This window comes from Palaemon carinicauda, chromosome 14, assembly GCF_036898095.1.
Source record: "Palaemon carinicauda isolate YSFRI2023 chromosome 14, ASM3689809v2, whole genome shotgun sequence".
Classification (NCBI taxonomy): domain Eukaryota; kingdom Metazoa; phylum Arthropoda; class Malacostraca; order Decapoda; family Palaemonidae; genus Palaemon; species Palaemon carinicauda.
In genome coordinates this window covers 36,638,090-36,664,331 of record NC_090738.1, presented here as the reverse complement: position 1 = coordinate 36,664,331, position 26,242 = coordinate 36,638,090, and the positions used below count along the sequence as shown (strand labels likewise).

General features: G+C 42.2%; 1 protein-coding gene across 2 annotated transcripts in view; it reads right to left on the bottom strand.

Moving 5' to 3' along the window:
• Positions 1–26,242, bottom strand: part of PQBP1 (poly-glutamine tract binding protein 1) — a 62,412-nt gene that overhangs the window by 25,875 nt on the left and 10,295 nt on the right. For both annotated transcript variants that reach the window (XM_068386977.1, XM_068386979.1), the window contains exons 3-4: positions 21,160–21,332; positions 5,874–6,093 (exon numbers count right to left, since the gene is read on the bottom strand). In XM_068386977.1, coding sequence (XP_068243078.1) covers positions 5,874–6,093; positions 21,160–21,332 — 393 coding nt within the window. The remainder of the gene's footprint in view (positions 1–5,873; positions 6,094–21,159; positions 21,333–26,242) is intronic.

The window sequence follows — 26,242 nt, the reverse complement described above, 5'->3', positions numbered from 1 at the left end:
GGATCGCGCGGGCGCGTAGGATGGCGCGCCGTGGCTGAAGGTCTCGAAGGTGAAGTCTCGTGGGCGGGCTCAGGAGCTGGCTCGTGGGCGCGTATGCACTTTAGTGCGCGCTGGAGACTGGAGCGCAGGCGGTGGTCGATGCGTAAGGGAACGCTGACGAGGCAAAGGAACAATGTCCTTGTCTGCGCCCAGATACGAAGATCGTGGGCGCGCGGGCGAGCGTTGGCGCGCTGGGCGCACATCAGGAACTGGGCGTGCCATAGTGCGCTGATGTGCCGGAGGTTGACGGCGCTCAGGAGACGGTTGACGCGCAGGACGCGCAGCAGGGACTGAAGTGCGCGTACGCGTAGGCGAGCGCTGGCGAAAAGGGGCGCGTTGGCGATCAGGAGAGCGCTGGCGATCAGGAGAGCGCTGGCGATCAGAAGAGCGCTGGCGATCAGAAGACCGCTGGCGAGAAGAGTCTGACGACTCATCTGCCGTAGAGCGCTTGCGCGCAGGGCGCTGACGAGCAGGAGAGCGCTGGCGAACAGGAGATCGCTGGGGAGCAGGAGAGCGCTGGCGAGGAGAGTCAGGAGACTCTACAGCAGAAGAGCGCTGGCAAGCAGGAGAGCGCTGACGAGCAGGCGGGGGCCGGCGATCAGGAGAGCGGTGGCGCTTGCGTGCTACTGAAGGGCGCACAGGTGAAACCTGGCGCGGAAGGGCCTCACCCACATTGTGAGAGAGGTCCTTCTGCCCTGAAGGGACCGGTGCTTGCGTAGGCAAGGGAGATCTGGCAGGAACAGGAGATCGCGAGCGATCAGCAGAGAGGTCCAGAGGAGTTACTGCTACGGTCTGCTCCCGATGAGAAGAGTCCTTCACAGGGGACGACGAGGATGACGACCCGAAGAGGAGGCGCCTTTTGACTCCCTTGTAAGGAGAAAGAAGGCCTCGGCGACGAAGAGGAGGGCGAGCCTTACGGCGAAGACCACCTCGTGGCAGGGTATCAGCATCGTCGGTCCTCCAAAGAGGAGTCTCTGTTAGTGCACTCCCCCGAGGGGGAGCAACACTCGCAGGAGAGACCGTTGGACCCAGCTTCCCCCTCGAAGGATGTTCGGAGGGGGAACCTGGGCCTTCAGCAGCAACAGCAACAGTCACGCCTCTGTCACAACAACGTCGTCAATAGCCAGAGGATCTACCTCTGGTATTACCGGCGACTGTTGGACAGCTGCCCCCAACTGGATCAGATCAAACAGGGCTTCCTTGGAGGGTGAGCCCTTAAGCCCCAAGGAAGCCCAAAGCTGGAAAAGATCATCATTAGACACAGTTTGGTCGTAATCTACAAAATCAATAATATCCTCCCCTGGGGGAGGAGGGGGAGCTGCCTCACTATGGGAGGCAACGCCCTCTCCCACACACTGAGTTTGGGAAACAAAAGAAGGGCCTAGGCTACCACTCGGCGGCCTCTCACGAGAGACCGAACGAGTGGGAGCTTCGGAGGAGGTTCGGGCAACGGAAGAAGAATCCTTGGAGCCTTCCTTCCCCTGGGGGGAAGAACGGTCTCTCTTAGAACTCTTCTTACGCCGCCGCGCAAACCTCTCCCACTGGGAGGTAGGCCACTCCCGACATTCCATACACAGATTATCACTACTACACCGTTGACCTCGACACTGCGGGCAAAGGGTGTGAGGGTCTGTCTCGATCGCCGACATAAAAGTTCCACAGGGGCAATCGGGAAGTCCAGGGCATTTCCGCATGGTGGAAAGCAAAGGTAGAGGCCAACTTCAAACAAACACACACTGGAAGAAAAAGAAAATAAATTAAGGCTGTCAATATGCGAGGACGGGACAGAAACATCTGTACATCGTCCGAGCCAAAAGTGAAGTGAGGCAGCTCACCGGTGTGTGGAGGGGGGAGGGGTAGCTAGCTACCCCTCCCCTACCCCCATGCTAACTAGCGCGGGGGTAGTTTAACCCTCGTTAAAATCTAATGGCTCGTCACTTCAGCTACGCCGAAAGTAAACCCTATGTAAATAGCGTGGTTTGTATTTCTGTTACGGAACAATGGAATGTTAGAACCATGAATCAGATCGGGAAGTTACAGCAAGCGGAGAATTAATTTATGGATATCTTAGCCCTACGTGAAACATGTTGTCAGGGGATTGGAATGGAAACCTTAGACCAAGGCAATATATATATATATATATATATATATATATATATATATATATATATATATATATATATATATATATATATATATATATATATATATATACACATGAAGAAAAGATGGAAATGGAAGAGAAGGGGTTGGTGTAATGATAACACCATGAGAAAAAAAAGGCATCAACCGAGTTGAGAGCTGTAAATGGTAGATTGTTACTTACAAAGTTTAAATCTAAGCAGTGCAACATGAGTATTATTGTTTGCTATGCACCTACAAAGGATTCCCCTGAAGAAAGGAAATATGAATACAATGAAGAACTGCAGAGACCAATAAATGAGATCCCAGAGAGCGAAATGAAATTTGTGATTAGTGACTTCAATGCTAAAGTTGGAAGGAATAATCAAGGTATAGAGAAAGTGATGTGTGTTGAGGTCTTGAGAAAGTTTCAAATAAAAATGGAGCACATTTTATAAGTTTCTGTTCAACAAAAACTTGTCATTAAGTTATTCTTTTACAGCACAGGAACATCTACAAATATACATGGACTACACCATGTGGCAATTACAAAAATCAAATAGATAACATAGCCATTAATAAAGAGAGGAGAGCTGAAAAATGTAAGAAGGTATAGAGGTGCAGATATTGCTAGTGATCACCAGCTTCTCACTGCTGCACTGAAATTATAATTGAAAGCACCCAACAGAAATGTAGATAGAATACCAAAGTTTAATACACCTAACCTTCCAGATGATGAGCAGAGAGAAACCTTTGCAATTGAATGTAGGAATTGACTTGCAGTCTTAGAGACTTTAAGAGATGAAGAGCAGACAATGAAGAAAGGTGTGTTATTAAGAAGATATATCAGTCAGTTAGTAGTGAAGTTTAGGGACATGCAGTTACAAGGAAAAAACCATGGACGTCAAATGACATGTGGTGTACTATAAAAGGAGATAGACATTGATTGTTAAAAGTTTTTCAGGAAGTAATGAAAATTACAAGGTAGAGCATGCTAAGTATTCCAGTATTGATAGTGAGGTCAAAAGAAAAGTCAGGAATTACTGGAGAGAATATTTAGACAGGAGAACAGATGAGGCTGACAAACCTATGTATTCATGGAGTGACTAAGGTGTAATAATCGCTCATAGAATTATTAATGAAATCTCTACGGGTGAGGGGGGGGGGGAAAGAAGAAGCATATACCTATCAAAAAGAGATATGGATCTGTTATAACAACAGAAGATGAAGAAAGACAACATTGGATGGAAAACTTTAGTGAGGTCATGAATAAGAGGTATACATATATACATATACCAAGGCACTTCCCCCAATTTTGGCGGGTAGCCGATATCAAACAAATGAAACGAAAAAGGGGACCTCTCCTCTCTAAGAGATATAAAGGGAATAATTTGATTGATATACCTGAGACTGAAGAAGACCTTGATGTGCCCATGAATGAATTCAGTGTGTTTGAAATTGAAGCTACTCTAAAAAAAATAAAGAGATGGAAAGCCCCAGGATATGATGGAATAACTGCCAAAATGATATTGGGCGAAAAGGAAGCGACTCCCAGAATACTTACAAGATTATTTTGTAGAATGTGACATGAAGAGGCAAAACTTGATGAATGGGGGCTAGGAGTGTTGGTGAAGGTGGCAAAAAAGGATCTGACCGATTGCAATAATTACAAAGGCATCACACTTACATCAGTTGTCATGAAAATATATAGTATGCTCGTTCCAAAGAGACTAGAGAGAAAGATTAATGAAAAGCTGAGAGATGAACATGCAGGATTTAGAAAAGGTAGGCTACAAGTTGTACTGACCAAATTTTGGTACAGCAATATGTAGAATAGAAAAATCCACTCATGATGGCATATGTGGACTATGAAAAAGCCTTTGATAGTGTGCACCGGCCATTTTGTGGAGAGTCTTGTGTTACCATGGAGTTCCACTTAAATATGTAAATTTGATTAAGTCTGTTCATGAGCGTAGCAAGTGCAAAATTAATGTTAGTGGAGTCCTATCAAATGAATTTCCAGTGAACAGAAGAGTACTCCAAGGGAATGTGTTGTCACCTATGTTGTTTATCCTCCTCATGGATTTTGTAACGCATAGAACAGTTGGGGATGGTGGAGAAGGATTGGTAACATGAAATTGGTTGACCTTGAGTATGGTGATGACGCTGTCCTCATTAGCAGAACACCACAGTACTTGCAAAGCTTGCTTACCAGAATGAGGTTGGGCTCAAGATAAATAGAAGAAAGAAGAGATGATGAGAACGGAATATGCAATGGAAGATGAAATATCATTGGAAGGAAAAAGGATTAATGAGGTGGAATCATTTAAATATTTAGGAACTATGATCTCTAATACAGGATCTTTAGAATTTATCTAATGAAAGATTGAACAAAGGAAATCAGACAATGGCTGGGTTAAGTAAAATTGGGAAATCAAATTGACTGAAATTACATATAAAAATAAGGCTATATATCAGTAAGACCGGTGTTACTGTATAGACGTGAGTCGTGGTATGACAATGAAACAATATCCAATAGACTTTGCAGATTTGAGAACAAAGCCCTTTGAAGAATATTGGGAGTTAAATGGCAGGACAGGATTAGAAATGAAACTAAAAAAGAGATTACTCGAGTGCCACATGTGGATGAGATCATGGCGAGGGGAAGATGGAGACGGTTTGGGCAAACTCTTCACACTCCCCCAAGAGAGATTAGTTCACCCAACTTTCAACTGGTCTCCACAAGGCACTAGAAGAGTTGGAAGACCCAGGCATACATGGCCGAGGACTATGAAACATGATGTAGGAGATGATGGAAGGCAACGTATTGATTTAAAAGCTCAAGATTGAGAAGACTGGCGAAATCTAGCCGAGGCCCTTTGCGTCAATAGGTGTAGGAGGAGATGATAATATTGATGACATGGGCACACATTTACACTACGTACTGGAAATGGTAAGGCTATGGTAAAGTACAATACATAACACTATGGTAGTCATCGGGATACTTATAACAACAAAACACTGTTGTTCCTATGTAATATAACACTCGCTGATAGTTTAGTGTATATTACTGTAATATATGTACAGTTCTATCACTTTAATAGATTTTAACTGTACTATAAGTGTTCATCGATTTCATTAGGATGACTCGCACTGTTTGAAAATTCACCACACAATTAGCCTACATTCACATACTGTAGAGTACAGTACATGTTATAATTTACGTACAGTTCTGTACAGTATAGTTAATAAACAATACTATACATTATATATAAATAATATATATAATATATATATTATATATATATGTATATATATATATGTATATATATATATATATATATATATATATATATGTATATATATATATATATATATATATATATATATATATATATATATATATATATATATATATATATATATATATATATATATATATATATATATATATATATATATATATATATATATATATATATATATATATATATATATATATATATATATATCTATATATATATTATATATATGTATATATATATATATATATATATATATATATATATATATATATATATATATATATATATATATATATATCTATATTTATATGACAAATATGATTTGAAATACAAATATGTGAGATGAATGCAGAGAAATTTTATCAAAATTTTATACACAATCAATGAAAATGATTACCCAGAATATACCTCTGATCTGTCGCTATCATGGTCATCTCTGTCATCATCATCCTCTTCCTCAACATGGGATATTTCATTTTCATCATCATCCGAATGTCTGTTCTTGTTTAATTCTGAAGACATTTCTTTGCGAAGTGTTGCAGCTGATCTAGACACTTGGCAACGAGGATGCCCAGGAGGTAACCAAGACACTAAATCAGTTTCCGAATTCCAGTAGTAAAAACGCCCACTATAAGAAAATGAATATTATCAATTATACTTAACTCAACAATAGTACTGTACATCCACTAAACATATATCATGCAGAGCCTCACACAATGAACAGAGATGACATGAACTAAATAACATTAGTGCTTCCAACATTAAATTTAATATATTACACAGCAGTATTATCATTATTACTAGCTGAGCTACAAACCTAGTTGGAAAAACAGGAATCTATAAGGCCAAGGGCTACAACAGGGAAAAATAGCCCAGTTAGGAAAGGAAATATGGAAATCAGTAATGAATAATTAATATATTTCAAGATCAGTAATAATCTTAAAATAGATCTCACATATATAAATTATAAAGAGAGACTTGTCACCCTTTTTAACATAAAAAAGACATTCGTTGTGAGTTTGAGCTTCTGAAGTTCCACCGATTCAACTGCCAGATTACTAAGATCATTCCACAATCTGGTCACAGTTGGAATAAAACTTCTACAATATTGTGTACTATTGAGCCTTTTGATGGCGAAGGTATAACTGTTAGAATTAACTGCATACAAGTACTATGCACATGATTGTAACCAGAGATAATATCTAGATCAGGAAAAAGAAATTTACTAGACCACAAGTTCTTGTCCAATAAATTGAAATGAGATTCAGCAGCTAAAGATCAGACAGGAAAACAATACCCAAACCAAGGCAGAATAAAAGAATTTAAAACACTTCTTCAGAATAGGTTGATTAACCAAAATCTTAAAATACTTTCTAAATACAGTATTAAAGAAGAAACGGATCAATTATATTTCTCAAAAGTAAATTTGCAATCAAGAATTACATGTAAAATTTTTAAAGAAGTTTTATATAGTTAAAGAAATATAATTAATGTAGAGATCTGGAAGTTGAGGAGCCACAGTCCTCGACCTACTTATAAGCATACTCATAATTTGCACCATGCAATATTTTTAGCTAGATATTTATCAATGGATTCTGCAACCCCGATCTAAATTTAGGAGATAGAATTGATGCAGAGAGTAGCATCATCTGCATATGCAACAAGATTGTTTTCTAAGACAAACCACATATCAAGTGTATTTTGTACGAAAAATGTTATTTTCATTAGTAAAATAAATTTTTGAATATACTTACCCGATAATCATGTAGCTGTCAACTCCGTTGCCCGACAGAATTCTACGGAAGGGATACGCCAGCGATCGCTATACAAGAGGGGGGTGTACTCACAAGCGCCACCTGTGGCCAGGTACTGCAGTACTTCTTGTTGACACCACCTCAATTTTTCCTCGGTCCACTGGTTCTATGGGGAGGAAGGGTGGGTCAATTAAATCATGATTATCGGGTAAGTATATTCAAAAATTTATTTTACTAATGAAAATAACATTTTTCAATATTAACCTTACCCGATAATCATGTAGCTGATTCACACCCAGGGAGGTGGGTGAAAACCAGTGTACATGTATATCAAGAAGCTAAGTATCCCGTATTTCATATTATCAGTTATTCAAAATAACAATGAAATTATAAGTACCTGGTAAGGAAGTTGACTTGAGCCATTACTCTGCCTTAAATAAGTTCGTCTTCCTTACTGAGCGCAGCGTTCCTCTTAGGAGGCTGAACAACTCTAAGGTGCTGAAGTATAAAGGGCTGCAACCCATACTAAAGGACCTCATCACAACCTTTAACCTCGGCGCTTCTCAAGAAAGAATTGACCACCCGCCAAATCAACAAGGATGTGGAAGGCTTCTTAGCCGACCGTACAACCCATAAAAAGTATTCAAGAGAAAGGTTAAAAGGTTATGGGATTATGGGAATGTAGTGGCTGAGCCCCCGCCTACTACTGCATTCGTTGCTACGAATGGTCCCAGGGTGTAGCAGTACTCGTAAAGAGACTGGACATCTTTGAGATAGAATGATGCGAACACTGACTTGCTTCTCCAATAGGTTGCATCCATAACACTCTGCAGAGAACGGTTCTGTTTGAAGGCCACTGAAGTAGCCACAGCTCCCACTTCATGTGTCCTTACCTTCAGCAAAGCAAGGTCTTCTTCCTTCAGATGAGAATGTGCTTCCCTAATCAGAAGCCTGAATAGTAAGAAACTGAGTTCTTAGACCTTGGAAAAGAAGGTTTCTTGATAGCACACCATAAGGCTTCTGATTGTCCTCGTAAAGGTTAAGACCTTTTTAGATAGTACCTAAGAGCTCTAACTGGGCAAAGTACTCTCTCCAGTTCATTCCCCACCAAGTTGGACAGGCTTGGGATCTCGAACGACTTAGGCCAAGGACGTGAAGGAAGCTCGTTTAGCAAAAACCGAGCTGCAAGGAACATGTAGCCGTTTCAGATGTGAAAACAATGATCCTGCTGAAGGCGTGGATCTCACTTACTCTTTTAGCTGTTGTCAAGCACACGAGGAAAAGTTTTTAATATGAGGTCCTAAAAAGAGGCTGATTGGAGAGGTTCAAATCTTGATGACATAAGGAACCTTAGGACCACGTCTAGATTCCAGCCTGGAGTGGACAACCGACGTTCCTTTGAGGTCTCAAAAGACCTAGGGAGGTCCTGTAGATCTTTGTTGGTGGAAAGATCCAAGCCTCTGTGGCGGAAAACCGCTGCCAACATACTTCTGTAACCCTTGATCGTAGGAGCTGAAAGGGATCTTACTTTCCTTAGATGTAACAGGAAGTCAGCAATCTGGGTTACAGTGGTACTGGTTGAGGAAACTGCATTGGTCTTGTACCAGCTACGGAAGACTTCCCCTTGAGACTGATAGATTCTGAGAGTGGATGTTCTCCTTGCTCTGGCAATCGCTCTGGCTGCCTCCTTCGAAAAGCCCCTAGCTCTTGAGAGTCTTTCGAAAGTCTGAAGGCAGTCAGACGAAGAGCGTGGAGGTTTGGGTGTACCTTCTTTACGTGAGGTTGACGTAGAAGGTCCACTCCTAGAGGAAGAGTCCTGGGAATGTCGACCAGCCATTGCAGTACCTCTATGAACCATTCTCTCGCGGGCCAGAGCGGAGCCAACCAACGTCAGCCGTGTCCCTTTGCGAGAGGAGAACTTCTGAAGTACCCTGTTGACAATCTTGAACGGCGGGAATGCATACAGGTCGAGATGGGACCAATCCAGCAGAAAAGCATCCACGTGAACTGCTGCTGGGTCTGGAATCGGAGAACAATAGAACAGGAGTCTCTAGGTTATCGAGGTAGCGAACAGATCTATGGTTGGCTGACCCCACAGGGCCCAAAGTCTGCTGCAAACATTCTTGTGAAGGGTCCACTCTGTGGGGATGACCTGACCCTTCCGGCTGAGGCGATCTGCCATGACATTCATACCGCCCTGAATGAACCTCGTTACCAGCGTGAGCTTTCGATCTTTAGACCAGATGAGTAGGTCCCTTGCGATCTAGAACAACTTCCACGAAAGAGTCCCTCCCTGCTTGAAGATGTAAGCCAGGGCTGTGGTGTTGTCAGAGTCCACCTCCACCACCTTGTTAAGCTGGAGGGACTTGAAGTTTATCAAGGCCAGAAGAACCGCCAACAACTCCTTGCAATTGATGTGAAGTGTCCTTTGCTCCTGATTCCATGTTCGCGAGCATTCCTGTCCGTCCAAAGTCGCACCCCAGCCCGTGTCTGATGCGTCAGAGAGGAGACGGCGGTCGGGTTTCTGAACAGCCAAAGGTAGACTTCCTTGAGAAGAAAGCTGTTCTTACACCACGCGAGAGAAGACCTCCTCTCTTCGGAAACAGGAACTGAGACCGTCTCTAGCGTCATGTCCTTTATCCAGTGAGCAGCTAGATGATACTGAAGGGGGGGGAGGTGGAGTCTCCCTAACACGATGAACAGGGCCAGCGATGAAAGTGTCCCTGTTAGACTCATCCACTACCTGACTGAGCATCGGTTCCTTCTCAGCATGCTCTGGATGCATTCTAGGGCTTGGAAGATCCTTGGGGCCGACGGAAAAGCCCGAAAAGCTCGACTCTGAAGATCCATACCCAGGTAGACAATGGTCTGGGATGGGACGAGCTGAGACTCCTCAAAATTGACCAGGAGGCCCAGTTCCTTGGTCAGATCCATAGTCCATCTGAGAATCTCCAGACAGCGACGACTTGTGGGAGCTCTTAAAAGCCAGTCGTCTGACGGAGCCGGACACAAGATCATGGTACTGCTGCACAGTCTGTGAACTGTCAACCATGGGGAAGCGAGGAAGTACAGTGACAAACCGAAGCTGTCTAGACTGTCTGGGTCGTACAGACAACTCCTTATCGGGTTGCTGAGGTTGCCGCACTGCGTCACAACAAGTCACTTCTGCTGGTTGTTGAACGTCTTCCCAGTGACACACTGACTCCGTAAACAAAAAATCCTCTAACAAGGACTAAGCTTGGACTGCATGTCTTGCAACACAGCTCAAGGTCTATGGGAGCAGGTGTGGTAACAGACGGGGTTAGCGACTGAAGTGGAACCATTACCTTCCCTGGAAGTATGTTATGCTTAAATAAAAGTCCATAGGAGGCTACGCAGCTAAAGGCTCCTCTCCAAATGACAGAGTCCTCAAGGGAATATCAGAAGGAGGGAGAAAAGCCCTTTCTCATCTACAGGGACCATATCCGAGAAAGCTAAGTTCTCTCAGTGAGGGTTTCACTGGTGCAAAAGCAGCAGACTAGAAGGCAACGTTATGAAACTGCTTGACAGTCTAGTGAGTTGGCAACAACCAAAGATGAGTGACTGAGAAGCATGCGGTAAGGTATGCAGAGCATGCTGTATGCAGAGCATGCTGTATGCAGAGCATGCTGTATGTAGAGCATGCTGTAAGGTAAGTAGAGCATGTTGCAAGGCGTGTAACATTTCTCAGAAATTCCATGACCAGTGCTAGATTGAGTAATATCGCATTACTGTCCATTGAAAGTGCACGTGCCGAGGGAATTGATTTAGACTGTTTTGTTGATGAATTTGATAGCCGGCATGATAATCGTAGAATTAAGCTGCACTAAATATACGTACTATAATCTACTTCACCTCAGGAAAGGGAAACTCGCCCTGTTGGCAACACTGCATTACTTCATGCATGCTTGCATGGGGATTTAATATCAACATAATATTTACATTACATTCATAACTCAAGATTCATTTTTGTTTTGAAGATCTTTTTGCCATATTTTGCGATATTGTTAAAAATATATTGCAAGGAATACATATATATTTTTTATATTTAAGTAATACGAATAACCTCCATTATCATAATGTTTGTGTAGGCATACATGTATATGATTACAAATGCAAGTTATGAAAGTAATGAGGTGTTATTATTGTCATTTGTTATTTCAAAGTTGAATGGGAAGAGGCTCAAGTTGAGGAGAAAGTGGCAGATGCATGCGTTGAGGTGGCTGACTCATAGCATGAGGTTCCTGCCTCAAGAGTTGCGCTTGCCTCAAGGGTTGAGGTGGCTGCGCAGAGAGAGGCTCTTGACTCACGAGTTGAGGTTCTTGAGGTGTGAGCTGCGAGAGTTGAGGTAGCGGCTGCGCAGAACGCAGTTCCTGTCTCACGAGTTGAGGTTCCTGAGGAGCTAGCCTCAAGAGTTGAGGCTCTCGCCTTGAGGAAAGTTGAGGTAGCAGCTGCGAGAGCTGAGGTGGCTGCCTCAAGGATGGTAGAGGTTGTCGTACCTCAAGAGGTTGTTGCCTCGAAGATGGTCTAACTGCAAGAAAATCTTGCCTCAAGGCATAAGACTCCTGCTCCCATTGTTGAGGTTGCCTTAAGGAAGGTTGAGGTTGCTGCACAACGCTGGTAACTGGCAACTCCGAACGCGGTAAGGTAGCTTGAGGAACCTCAACTTCGTACGCCTGGCAGACTGGACTGCGGTGAGGCGGAGCGCTCGCAGGAGGAGGTGTAACCTTCTCAGCCTGAAACTCACGCATTAAGACCGCAAGCTGCGACTGCATGGACTGCAGCAAAGTCATCTTGGGATCAACAGACGATAAGGTCTGTTGAGGCAAAGCCTTAACAGAAGATGAGGTCTGTTGAGGCATCGCCTTACCTCTCTTAGGAGGTGTGCAGTCACCTGATGACTGCGGAGAGTCAGAGCTAACCCAATGACTGCATCCGGGTTGTTGAACTCTAGAGGTCTGGACTTTACGTTTAAGAGGTCTTGAGACCTGAGTCCAGCGTTTTCTCCCCAAAATTTCTTCTGCAGACGAGCAAAATAAGGGCTCAATCGTCTGCGGGTGGGAGTGACGGTCTCTGTAAGACACGCCCGCAACCACCGAGGATACTTCTGTGCGCCGATCAAGGCCTGCCGAACCCTTTTGCCCTTCGACATTGCTTCTCCCCTGGGCTTGGGAGCTTGCAAGAGGTCCCGGACTGGGAGGACGACTGGCACGCACAGAAGTACCCTCACGCACAACACTGACACACTTTGCGCTAATCACTTATCACTTTTGATTTTCTGTTTGCACTTATTTCACTGAACTCGAAACTTTAAGTGGTTTGTACCTGAAACACGCAATTCTATCCTTCCTTAAAAGTTAGTAATTGCGAAAACAGAATTACAATGTAACAGAAAAATCTAATGAAAGATAAATAATTCAGTGGCTGGAAAGAGACTAAACACTAGATCAAATAAACTACGTTTAAAATCTCTCACCGCATAAAGCTTGAGAACAAGAATAAAACTCTAGAAACGTTTACCTTCTTCCCCTAAAGAGACTAGGGAGAAGAGCAAAAACGATAACAACGTTACTCGCTTGAACGAAACGTTTATCCTCCTCTCTCTCCCTCCGTCTCTATCTCTCTCTCTCTCTCTCTCTTGACTTAGAACCTGAGAGAAGAGCCCAATCATATAAATCGTTAAAACATATTATTGTTAAAGGAAAAAAACTGAAATATTTTCCAAATAAAAAGTTCCTTTATTAGAATTAAAACCATTAAGCTAAGAAAGAATGAACAAAACGCTAGAAACGGTTACTCTTACTGCAACGTGACACCGTGAAAATTCTCTCTCTATCGTAACGATAGAGCGCAAGTTGAACGTTCTGAACGTCAACAACTGCAGAGACAAAACAAAACGTTAGTTCAACTTTGAAAACAGTACGAGACTATCAAAGAAATTCTTTCAAAATCATTAAAATAGCATAATATGTTAACAGGTAAAACCGAAATGACGGGCTCAATGTTAATTAACTTCGGTACCAAGAAAAGACCGCCTACTATTAGGAAAGGTCGAATATAAACAAATATAAAAATTAATTTTAATAAGTTTATAATAAAAGGAAGTTAATCGAAGAGGCCTATAAAAGGCGGAGAGATATAAAATAAATCTATAACTTTTGTTAAGCAAAATTAAGAAAGAGAGTCTATACTCTCTTAGACACCAACACTTCCGTCTAAGGGAAGGGTCGGCCATTTAAAAGTGAAAGAGAGTTCATACTCTCTTCGTCACCATAATTAATCAAATTAATTCCAAAAGCTAGCTAAGCTAATGATAAAACTTCCTGAATAGCGAAAGCTAAACTCTAGAGCAAATACATCACCAAATCGTGAGCAAAAAACTCCAGAATCAACAGCGTATCCATGTAGGTCTAGCCGGAGGCACGACAGAGGAAAAATTGAGGTGGTGTCAACAAGAAGTACTGCAGTACCTGGCCACAGGTGGCGCTTGTGAGTACACCCCCCTCTTGTATAGCGATCGCTGGCGTATCCCTTCCGTAGAATTCTGTCGGGCAACGGAGTTGACAGCTACATGATTATCGGGTAAGGTTAATATTGAAAAATAATGGGCTAAGAACAATACCCTACCAATACTCACTATGGTGCCCATCAACAACTCTTTGCTATCTACTACTGTACTTAAAAATTCAATAATGATGCTAAGAAAAGACCCACCTACTCCCAACTGTTTGAGTTTGAAAACAAGGGCCTCAAGATTAACACAGTCAAAGGCAGCACTAAAATCAAGGCCAATCATACAAACCTTCATACCACAATCAAGGGATTTCTGTACAGCATTGGAGATTGTAAGAAGGGCATTGCATGCTCCAAGGCCTTTACAAAAGCCAAATTGCAAACCAAGGAACAGATGATTACCTTCAGCAAACCTATTTAGATTTTTTGCCAAAAGACATTAAAAAACTTTACATAATATGGGAGTTACAGAAATTGGGTGCTAATTAACAGAGCTAGAGCTACCACAAACACATATACTCATTACTCATTCTCCAATAAGTGTTAAAAGTCATTTAAATAAAACCAGAAAAAATACCATTTGGGTCTACAACTCCATCAGCATCAAAGTCCATAAGTGTGTTTTAATTTCACGAGATTGAAACGCTAAACTAGTTGGTTTAGCTTCAGGGAACCAGAGTGAGGAAGATTGAATTCTCATTAACTCTGCTTACTGTCAAAAACATCAGCCAAAAGGAGTGCTTTTCTTTTGGACAGTGAATGGCAGAGCCATCAGGTTTAAGTAAAGGAGAAACTGTTAAGTCTACACTAAACAAGTACAGATTTAAGGGAAACCCATTTGGGTTGCACCAGAAAGGGATAGTTTTATAGTTAAATTGTATTCCTTTTCAGATGAAGTATAGTCGTCGTCGTTGGCGCCCACTCGTGTCCGAGTATTGGGTTCTGTCGTTGGCCATCAGCCTCTTATCTGTGGGGTGGGTGCTTATGCCTGATGTGGCTGTTAAGTCCTAGTCTGTGGTGGAAGAGTCGTGGACAGTGTTTACAAGGGAGGGTAGGTGGTGGGCGGGGCTGTTCTAATCGCTCTCTCCTTCTTCTCCTCCTAGCCTCCTCATTTTGTCTCCTCTTCTCCTCGAAGTCTATGGTGCCATGGTGTACTGTACTCCTCCAGGTTTTCCTGTCCCTGGCTGTTTCTTCCCATGAGGAAGGGTCGATGTCAGTTAGAGCCAGGGTGCGCTTTAGTTGATCTTTATAGAGCATTTTCGGGGCTCCTCGTGGTCTGGTGCCCTGGGTCAGTTCTCCGTAGAATATTTTCTTTGGGAGCCTAGATGGATCCATCCTATGGACGTGTCCTATCCAGCGGAGGCGGTGGTGGATGATAGTGGCCTCCACGCTGGTCAGCGAGGCACGTTCTAAGACTTCAATGTTGGGGGTGTGGCTCTCCCAGGGGATTTTCAAGATCTGCCTCAGTTTCATTTGTTGGAAGCGTTCTATGATTTTAATGTCGTTTCTATATAGCGTCCATGTTTCACATGCATACATGAGCGTGGAGAGGACTACTGCCCTCAACACCATTATTTTGGTGGTCATTGTCAGTGCGTGGTTGTTAAATACGCGGCAGTTGAGTCGGCCAAAGGCGGAGTGGGCTGCCCTGATCCTGTTCTCCATGTCCTTTTTGCTTGTGGGAGCTGATGTTAGGATGCTCCCTAGGTAGGAGAACTGGTCCACCTGTTCTAACGGTTGGTCATTCACTGTGGTATTGAAGTTGGGGAGCATCAGTCCTGGTGGATGTTGGACGAGGGTCTTGGTTTTGTCTGAGTTGACTTGCATCCCAAAACGTTCGTAGGCAGAGTTGTATGCATCAGCTAACGACTGCAGGTCCTCTGCCGTCTGACCTGGGGTGGCATTGTCGTCAGCATACTGCAGTTCTCGCACTGCACACAAGGTGGTCTTGGTTCTGGCGCGGAGTCTAGCGAGGTTGAAAGTGCCTCCATCCATGCGGAAACGTAGGTCGACTGAGGGTGTGTCTGGGGGAATCTCGTTGAGCATTGCTGCGGTGTATAGCGAGAAACACGTCGGGGCCAGAACACAGCCCTTCTTCAGGCCGCCGTTGATGGGGAATGGGTCTGAAAGAGAGTTCTGGTGGCAGACTCTCCCAACCATTCCGTCATGGAGGGCACGCACCAGCTTGACAAAATCGGGTGGGCAGCCATATCTTTTGAGGACAGCCCACATGGCAGGTCGAGGTACTTTGTCGAAGGCCTTTTTCATATCCCAGAAGATGAACATTATGGGCTGTTGTTGTTCGAGGCTCTTCTCTTGTAGTTGTCGCGCACAGAAGATCATGATGTCTATGGTCCCGCACTGGGAAGTATAAATTCTACGTGAAAGCTCTCAGCAGAGTATGGCTCAATCTATACTAATAAAACTTATGTGAAAGAAAGCTAGTTTAATCTTTTTACCAACCAATTACTTCTATGAAGCTCATTTAGTGTGTCCACAAACGTACAGACATCTCAGTTCTACGAAAACAGAAAAGAGTAGTAGACAGAACAAAGCAGGTGGCTTACAGATATGACTGCAATAAACCCTACATCCCCAGTGGTAAGCACTCTCATTTCTTGACTAGTTTGAATACCTGTAAGATAAAATAAATAAATTCTGTTCCCACAAAAAAAAAAAAATGGATTAGTACTTGATGTTGGAAAAGTGTATGGTAGAGTAATGATTAATAGGATTAAGGATAAAACAGAGAATGCAATCTTGGAAGTACAGGGTGGTTTTAGAGGAGGTAGGGGTTGTATGAATCAGATTTTTACAGTTAGGTAGATATGCGAGAAATATTTAGCAAAAGGTAAGGAGGTGTATGTTGCGTTTATGGATCTGGAGAAAGCATATGATAGAGTTGATAGGGAAGCAATGTGGAATGTGATGAGGTTATATGGAGTTGGTGGAAGGTTGTTGCAAGCAGTGGAAAGTTTCTACAAAGGTAGTAAAGCATGTGTTAGAATAGGAAATGAAGTGAGCGATTGGTTTCCGGTGCGAGTGGGGCTGAGACAGGGATGTGTGATGTCGCCGTGGTTGTTTAACTTGTATGTTGATGGAGTGGTGAGAGAGGTGAATGCTCGAGTGCTTGAACGAGGATTAAAACTGGTAGGCAAGAATGATCATGAATGGGAGGTAAATCAGTTGTTGTTTGCGGATGATACTGTACTGGTAGCAGACACAGAAGAGAAGCTTGACCGACTAGTGACAGAATTTGGAAGGGTGTGTGAGAGAAGTAAGTTGAGAGTTAATGTGGGTAAGAGTAAGGTTATGAGATGTACGAGAAGGGAAGGTGCTGCAAGGTTGAATGTCATGTTGAATGGAGAGTTACTTGAGGAGGTGGATCAGTTTAAGTACTTGCGGTCTGTTGTTGCAGCAAATGGTGGAGTGGAAGCAGATGTACGTCAGAGAGTGAATGAAGGTTGCAAAGTGTTGGGGGCAGTTAAGGGAGTAGTAAAAAATAGAGGGTTGGGCATGAATGTAAAGAGAGTTCTATATGAGAAAGTGATTGTACCAACTGTGATGTATGGATCGGAGTTGTGGGGAATGAAAGTGATGGAGAGACAGAAATTGAATGTGTTTGAGATGAAGTGTCTAAGGAGTATGGCTGGTGTATCTCGAGTAGATAGGGTTAGGAACGAAGTGGTGAGGGTGAGAACGGGTGTAAGAAATGAGTTAGCGGCTAGAGTGGATATGAACGTGTTGAGGTGGTTTGGCCATGTTGAGAGAATAGAAAAAGGCTGTCTGCTAAAGGTGATGAATGCAAGAGTTGATGGGAGAAGTACAAGAGGAAGGCCAAGGTTTGGGTGGATGGATGGTGTGAAGAAAGCTCTGGGTGATAGGAGGATAGATGTGAGAGAGGCAAGAGAGCGTGCTAGAAATAGGAATGAATGGCGAGCGATTGTGACGCAGTTCCGGTAGGCCCTGCTGCTTCCTCCGGTGCCTTAGATGACCGCGGAGGTAGCAGCAGTAGGGGATTCAGCATTATGAAGCGTCATCTGTGGTGGATAATGTGGGAGGTTGGGCTGTGGCACCCTAGCAGTACCAGCTGAACTCGGCTGAGTCCCTGGTTAGGTTGGAGGAACGTAGAGAGTAGAGGTCCCCTTTTTGTTTTGTTTCTTTGTTGATGTCGGCTACCCCCTAAAATTGGGGGAAGTGCCTTTGGTATATGTATGTATGTAGTACTTGATGTGTAACCCAAAACAACAACCTAAGAGAGAAGCCACACTGCTGATACCACTAATTGGAAGATCAATTTTTCCACATTTCCCCAAGACTTATGCCGAAATCCATACTTAAGACCTCTGGGAGAGCTGGGAGAGTTAACACAACTACTGCGTAGCCACCATAGTACCCAAGGAAGGGTTCAGGGGCCTGTGGGCAATATCTTAAAGTACAGGAAGGTGATCCATGAGGAAACTGGCAGGGCTAGACTTATGAGTTTCCTCGAGAGAGCAAGGATGCGGCAACCTCGGGTGCTATTGTCGCCAGATGACTCAAAATCCAGAAAGAACTGCATATATTCTTACTTTATGTCCTATTATTGCTAAAGGAGGTTGTAACACCTCTGACAATAAAGTAGGAGATGTTCAATCCTACAAAGTAGCAAAGCTAGTTCCCAAGGACATCAGGAATCTGAGACAAATGTCCGCTAGAGGAATAGACTGGGGAAGGTATTAGGTCTTTGTAATGTCTCACTAACTATATAGTGCCAGAATGACCCTCCACCTGTGGCTTAATGATGAAAGAGCCTGCAAACCTCCTACCTCTTGCCAATGCAGATAAGAGAGAGAGTCTTGAGGGATAGGTCCCTAAGATGCACTCCTCAAGTTTGCAGAAAGAGCAAACATGTACGCCAGTATTCTGGTGATGAGGACCCTCCCATTCTAGAATCTAAGTTCCAGGGTAGGAAAAACAGGTCAACATTCTGAGGTAAACGACCCTACTGAGAGCTACATTAGGCTCACGCTCTGCTTGATGGACTCTAAAGAATCGGTCAGCAAGCAAGTTCACCATCAGGGCTGGGAAACCTCTCTGTTGTGAAGGTTGGAATTCAAAAGATCCCGAGTGATGTGCATATGCTCCACTTGAGAGCCAGCCACCAGGAGACACAGGATCTTGCTTCAGATCACAAAGACTCATGGAAGCATCTCAGGCTTGTATGAGCTTCGATGAAAGCGTCCAGGAATGTGGGCTGGTAGTGTTCTTGATCACACGTGCTTGCAGGAACCTCCCTGCTCTTCAAGTAGGAAGTGGTCAGGTGACTGGTAACTAAACTACTGAATGTGCATACATATGCAAGCTTCTCCCCTAGCATGTACATATGGGAATATCTCATAGCCCATATGCGTCTGGTTGGCTGTACGAGTGTGAAGACCTATTGTAAGTTCCTCATCGCATATACAAGGGGGAATATCTCTCTAGGCCCATGAACAACGAAGAGACACGTGATTGTGTTTACCTTGGTGAGTACATGTGGAAACTTCTCTATGGGCCTGTCAGCCACAAGGAGAAGGATCACAAAAAGAACCAGGATTGTACCTTGGTACATGAGCCACAAGAAGACAGGTAATCGTACTTCCTACTAGCACCAAAATACGGGAAAGTCTTCCTGGGCCGAACAGGTATGAGGAGAGCCAGGATCGTATTCCTGTGTTTCCGTACATGTGAGAATGTTTCATCATTGGTACTGTATGTACATGGAGACTATCACTGCTTTTATCAAATTCCCGATCATGGGCACACGAGGAAACTTCACCAAATGTCATATCTTTCTTTTCTATACTGGAGTACCTCAGGAAAGAGAGACCGAGGAGATCCTCAATCATCCAATGTGCATGCACTGGTCTGAAGAGCCGAGTACTGGCACCTAACTGGTTAACGATTCAATGGTGATTCCAACTCCACTAAAGACATACCCACTCTATTTAAAGGATGAAAGCTTTGTATCTTCATAGGAACAAATGAGGCTACCTGGCATAAGCTAGGTAGCCAGCACCTTCCCCCTCTTCCACATAATCACCAATAACTACTTTGTAACCTAGCTTCAATGAACACATCCAGCTCGGGCCAGAAAACACCCCTCCATAAAAGATGGAAGTATGTATTCTCAGAGACAATTAAATGTTTGCATTAAATATATATTTGAAAGGAAAAATATCATCTCAGTACAGTACTTGACAAATTAAGTATTAAAAACTTACAATCAAGATTAAGATACATATATCTACTGTAAGAGATCTTGACAGAACACTTACAAAAACTGGATTCCCCCTTTATAGTTATAACCAAAAACAAAGAGAAAAGTCATATACTGTACCTTTAAAATGATCTTACAACTGTATAGCATTGTTTTCATCCAGTAACTGAACCCTGGGATAGGGAAGTGATACACTTTCCCCTAAAATGTTGGCTATACTGTCCTTACACATATATTGCTATGGAGTTTTTAAAATAAAAATTAGGTACTCCCTCTATTGATCTACAATTCTAGTCATTTACTGATGATTACAACAATTTCTGTTTTATCTATTACAGTATACCATAATTTAAAGACATGCGAGTCTCATCTTGAGATTATCATAAAGCTTGCCAAAATGCATTTTCCTTAAGGGATTACTGGGAATGTCAGCTAAATAAAGCTCAAGAACTTCAACAAAATGCTCAGAATTCAATGATAATGAATGAAACCTAATGCAGATATCGATTCAAATACGGATAGTGTTTTCTGCCCAGAATCTTATTTCTGCCCAGTGTGCTGCTGTATGCAGTAACACCCTATAGGGGCAAAACTTTCAGAAGTTCCATCAAATGTTCACTGGAAACAGTAATGTTTCTAGGACAAACATACCGTTCCAGGTTCCCAAGAAACTTAATATAAAGGCCATGAAACAAATAATACCTGGTGAACAATGTTGATTTTAATTTTACAGGCTGTAAGCCAGCATGGATTATAACAGGAAAGTTGGTGCTTTAAAAAATATGTATGAGATTCCCTTAATGTGAGAGGATAGCTAAATCATCAGAAAAAAATCTTCTCAAGTACACTGTCAACTGCCTTGTGAATTAACTGGAAATAGAATGCTACTAAACCATCTCTAATTTCAACATTCAACTATTGGCAATGATATTTTGTACATTGTAATATGTAAAACAGCAATAAATTCCATGATTTTCATACATTGCATTGAAAAGAAATGCATTGGTCATTTTTAGGGAAGTTCCAAGTGCAACCATTGCAATACCTAGTAAAAAGTACAGTAAACAATTTCAATGAAAGCAAAAAATTAGACTAAAACTAAAAAAATCAATTGAAAAGTTTACAATAGGTAGCAGTGCAGTTACAAATAACCTTCCTTGATACTCACATTCCCTGATCTAAAACTTCTTTCCAATGCGAGGGTAAAGGGTACTTTTTAAGCATCTTTATTCTCTTGATATCGTATTCTTTGTTGACAGGCAAATGGTCCTTCCACTGCTCTCGGCACATATTCGAACATTCGTGGTATACATTCCATTTATTAGGGCAGCCAACGTAACCCTGAAGCAACAAAAACATGCATATTTTAATGAAGACAACCTTATCAATAGTACACTATCGAACTTAATTATTTGACGGTAGGAAAAAAAATATTCAAAAAATTAATATACTTACTTTATAAAAATATATCCCCCATTTAACACCCAGGAAAGTTTAAAAAGAATTAAAAGTACAGTACTGTATTTCACCAATTAAGTTTTAACAGCAATGAAAGTCCCATCACTCTTACTCTATATAATAATCTCAGTCAATGCCTTGGAGAACATTATCATTATTATTAGCCAAGCTACAACCGTAGTTTGAAAAGCAAGATGCTATAAGCACAAGGGCTCCAACAGGGAAAAATAGCCCAGAGGAAAGGAAATAAGGAAATAAATAAATGATATAAAAGTAATGGACAATTAAAACAAAAATATCTTAAAATCATTAAGAACATTAAAACAGATACTCCATAGATAAAAAACTATAAAAAGACTTATGGCAGCCTCTTCAACATATTTGCTGCAAGTTTGAACTTTCGAAGTTCTACTGATTCAACTACCCGATTAGGAAGATCATTCCACAACTTGGTCACAGCTGGAATATAACTTCTAGAATACTGTGAAGTATTGAGCCCCATGATAGAGAAAGCCCGACTATTAAAATTAACTGCATGGCTAGTATTACGAACAGGATGGAACTGTCCAGGAAGATCTGAATGTAAAGGATTGTCAGAATTATAAAAAAATCTTAGGCAACATGCATAATGAACTAATTGAACGACGGTGCCAGAGATTAACCTCTAGATCAGGAATAAGAAATATAATAGACCCTAAGTTCCTGTCCACCAAATTAAGATGAGAACCAGCAGCTGAAGACCAGACAGGAGAACAATACTCGAAACAAGGTAGAATGAAACAATTAAAACGCTACTTCAGAATAGATTGATCACCAAAAATCTTAAAAGACTTTTTCAATAAGCCAATTATTTGCGCAATAGAAGAATACACAGACCTAATGTCTCTCTCAAAAGTAAATTTTCTGTTGAGAATTACACCTAAAATTCTTAAAGAGCATACTAAATTAAAGAACCACTATCAAAGAGTCATGGGACATGGTGGAATGAGGTTTCCCTTTGATCTCATAGTACTTCCTTTGTAAGACAAAAGGAAGTGGTAGAGACCGGGAGGAAGAAAATGCCCTCAAGGAACTAAACGTTCCGGCTATCTAAGCGAGAGCCTTCCTTTTGGCGGCCGTCAAGCCTTTAGACCAGGGCAAAGGCAAGTTGGCAATATAAGAGTCAGAAAGAGAGCCCTTCCTTTTGGCAGCTGTCAAGCCTTTAGACCAGTGCAAAGGCAGGTTGGCAATATAAGAGTCCGAAGGAGAGCCCTTCCTTTTGGCGGCCGTCAAGCCTTTAGACCAGGGCAAAGGCAGGTTGGCAATATAAGAGTCCGAAGGAGAGCCCTTCCTTTTGGCGGCCGTCAAGCCTTTAGACCAGGGCAAAGGCAAGTTGGCAATGTAAGAGTCAGAAAGAGAGCCCTTCCTTTTGGCAGCTGTCAAGCCTTTAGACCAGGGCAAAGGCAGGTTGGCAATATAAGAGTCCGAAGGAGAGCCCTTCCTTTTGGCGGCCGTCAAGCCTTTAGACCAGGGCAAAGGCATGCTGGCAATGTAAGAGTCAGAAGAAGGAGGGCCCTCGGCACGAAATAGAGATGAAGGTGATCCTGCCTCTAATAAAACTAGGATGGTTAAAGATGAAAGAGAAATACAGATATGATGTATGTATTTTAATTTTTAAGATTTTAAGAGGAATTTTACCAGAGTGGCTATATAATCTTCAGACTGTAAACTCCATTACCAGACAGGCTAATGATTTGTTCGAAAGGAGAGTTCGAACTGATATGGGATCGAGAGAGATGACAGTGAGGGGTCCCCATTTTTGGAACAGTATACCAGTCTCTTTAAAGGAAACTAATTCGTTACCGTCTTTTAAATACAAATTAAAGAAACATCTTTTAAATGGTATTTGATCTTTATATATCTAACATTTAACATTTTAGCTACTTATATTTATAATATATTTAAAAATGTTTTAATGTGTTAGTTTAATTTTACCTTTGAGCTTTAAAGATTTTTATGATGTTTTATGGTTTTCGATGTTTTAACAACTTATATTTCTATCTATACTTTTAACGTTTTTGGGACAGTGTACCAGGGTCTTTAAAGGAAACTAATTCGTTACCGTCTTTTAAATACAAATTAAAGAAACTTCTTTTAAATGGTATTTTGATCTTTATATTATATCTAACATTTAATATTTTAGCTACTTATATTTATGTCTCTATTTAAAAATGTTTTAATGTGTTAGTTTAATTTTACCTAAGAGCTTTAAAGATTTTTATGATGTTTTATGGTTTTCATTGTTTTAACAACTTGTATCTCTATCAATACTTTTAACGTTCTAATAATACGGTTTTTTTATGCTCTTAACGCTTTAAATGCATATGTTTCTATCAATACTTTTAGAACTATTATACATTTTGTTTTTCTCCTGACTTTTATAAGACTCATGATTATAGTTTTAAATGCTTTTTTTTTATTATTATTATTATTTTGAGTACGTATATTTTTTATCAATACTTTTAAAATGTTATTTTCATTAGTAAAATAAATTTTTGAATATACTTACCCGATAATCATGTAGCTGTCAACTCTGTTGCCGACAGAAATCTACGGTCGGGATACGCCAGCGATCGCTATACAGGTGGGGGTGAACACCACAGCGCCATCTGTGGTCAGGTACTCCAGTACTTCTTGTCAACACCACCTCAATTTTTTCCTCGGTCCACTGGTTCTCTATGGGGAGGAAGGGTGGGTCAATTAAATCATGATTATCGGGTAAGTATATTCAAAAATTTATTTTACTAATGAAAATAACATTTTTCAATATTAATCTTACCCGATAATCATGTAGCTGATTCACACCCAGGGTGGTGGGTGGAGACCAGCACATATGTTAACAAAGAAGCTAAGTATCCCGTATTTTATTTTATTAGTTATTCAAAAATAACATAAAATAAATAAGTACCTGGTAAGGAAGACGACTTGAACCATTACTCTGCCTTTATTAAGTACGTCTTCCTTACTGAGCGTAGCGGTCCTCTTAGGATGCTGAACGACTCTTAGGTGCTGAAGTATAAAGGGCTGCAACCCATACTAAAGGACCTCATCACAACCTTTAACCTCGGCGCTTCTCAAGAAAGAATTGACCACCCGCCAAATCAACAAGGATGTGGAAGGCTTCTTAGCCGACCGTACAACCCATAAAAAGTATTCAAGAGAAAGGTTAAAAAGGTTATGGGATTATGGGAATGTAGTGGCTGAGCCCCCGCCTACTACTGCATTCGTTGCTACGAATGGTCCCAGGGTGTAGCAGTTCTCGTAAAGAGACTGAACATCTTTGAGATAGAATGATGCGAACACTGACTTGCTTCTCCAATAGGTTGCATCCATAACACTCTGCAGAGAACGGTTCTGTTTGAGGGCCACTGAAGTAGCCACAGCTCTCACTTCATGTGTCCTTACCTTCAGCAAAGCAAGGTCTTCTTCCTTCAGATGAGAATGTGCTTCCCTAATCAGGAGCCTGAATAGGTAAGAAACTGAGTTCTTAGACCTTGGAAGAGAAGGCTTCTTGATAGCACACCAAAAGGCTTCTGATTGTCCTCGTAAAGGTTATGACCTTTTTAGATAGTACCTAAGAGCTCTAACTGGGCAAAGTACTCTCTCCAGTTCATCCCCCACCAAGTTGGACAGGCTTGGGATCTCGAACGACTTAGGCCAAGGACGTGAAGGAAGCTCGTTTTAGCAAAAAACCGAGCTGCAAGGAACATGTAGCCGTTTCAGATGTGAAAACTATGTTCCTGCTGAAGGCGTGGATCTCACTTACTCTTTTAGCTGTTGTCAAGCACACGAGGAAAAGAGTTTTCAATGTGAGGTCCTTAAAAGAGGCTGATTGGAGAGGTTCAAATCTTGATGACATAAGGAACCTTAGGACCACGTCTAGATTCCAGCCTGGAGTGGACAACCGACGTTCCTTTGAGGTCTTAAAAGACCTAAGGAGGTCCTGTAGATCTTTGTTGGTGGAAAGATCCAAGCCTCTGTGGCGGAAAACCGCTGCCAACATACTTCTGTAACCCTTAATCGTAGGAGCTGAAAGGGATCTTACGTTCCTTAGATGTAACAGGAAGTCAGCAATCTGGGTTACAGTGGTACTGGATGAGGAAACTGCATTGGCCTTGTACCAGCTTCGGAAGACTTCCCCTTTAGACTGATAGACTCTGAGAGTGGATGTCCTCCTTGCTCTGGCAATCGCTCTGGCTGCCTCCTTCGAAAAGCCCCTAGCTCTTGAGAGTCTTTCGAAAGACTGAAGGCAGTCAGACGAAGAGCGTGGAGGTTTGGATGTACCTTCTTTACGTGAGGTAGACGTAGAAGGTCCACTCCTAGAGGAAGAGTCCTGGGAATGTCGACCAGCCATTGCAGTACCTCTATGAACCATTCTCTCGCGGGCCAGAGCGGAGCCAACCAACGTCAGCCGTGTCCCTTTGCGAGAGGCGAACTTCTGAAGTACCCTGTTGACAATCTTGAACGGCGGGAATGCATACAGGTCGAGATGGGACCAATCCAGCAGAAAAGCATCCACGTGAACTGCTGCTGGGTCTGGAATCGGAGAACAATACAACGGGAGCCTCTAGGTTATCGAGGTAGCGAACAGATCTATGGTTGGCTGACCCCACAGGGCCCAAAGTCTGCTGCAAACATTCTTGTGAAGGGTCCACTCTGTGGGGATGACCTGACCCTTCCGGCTAAGGCGATCTGCCATGACATTCATATCGCCCTGAATGAACCTCGTTACCAGCGTGAGCTTTCGATCTTTT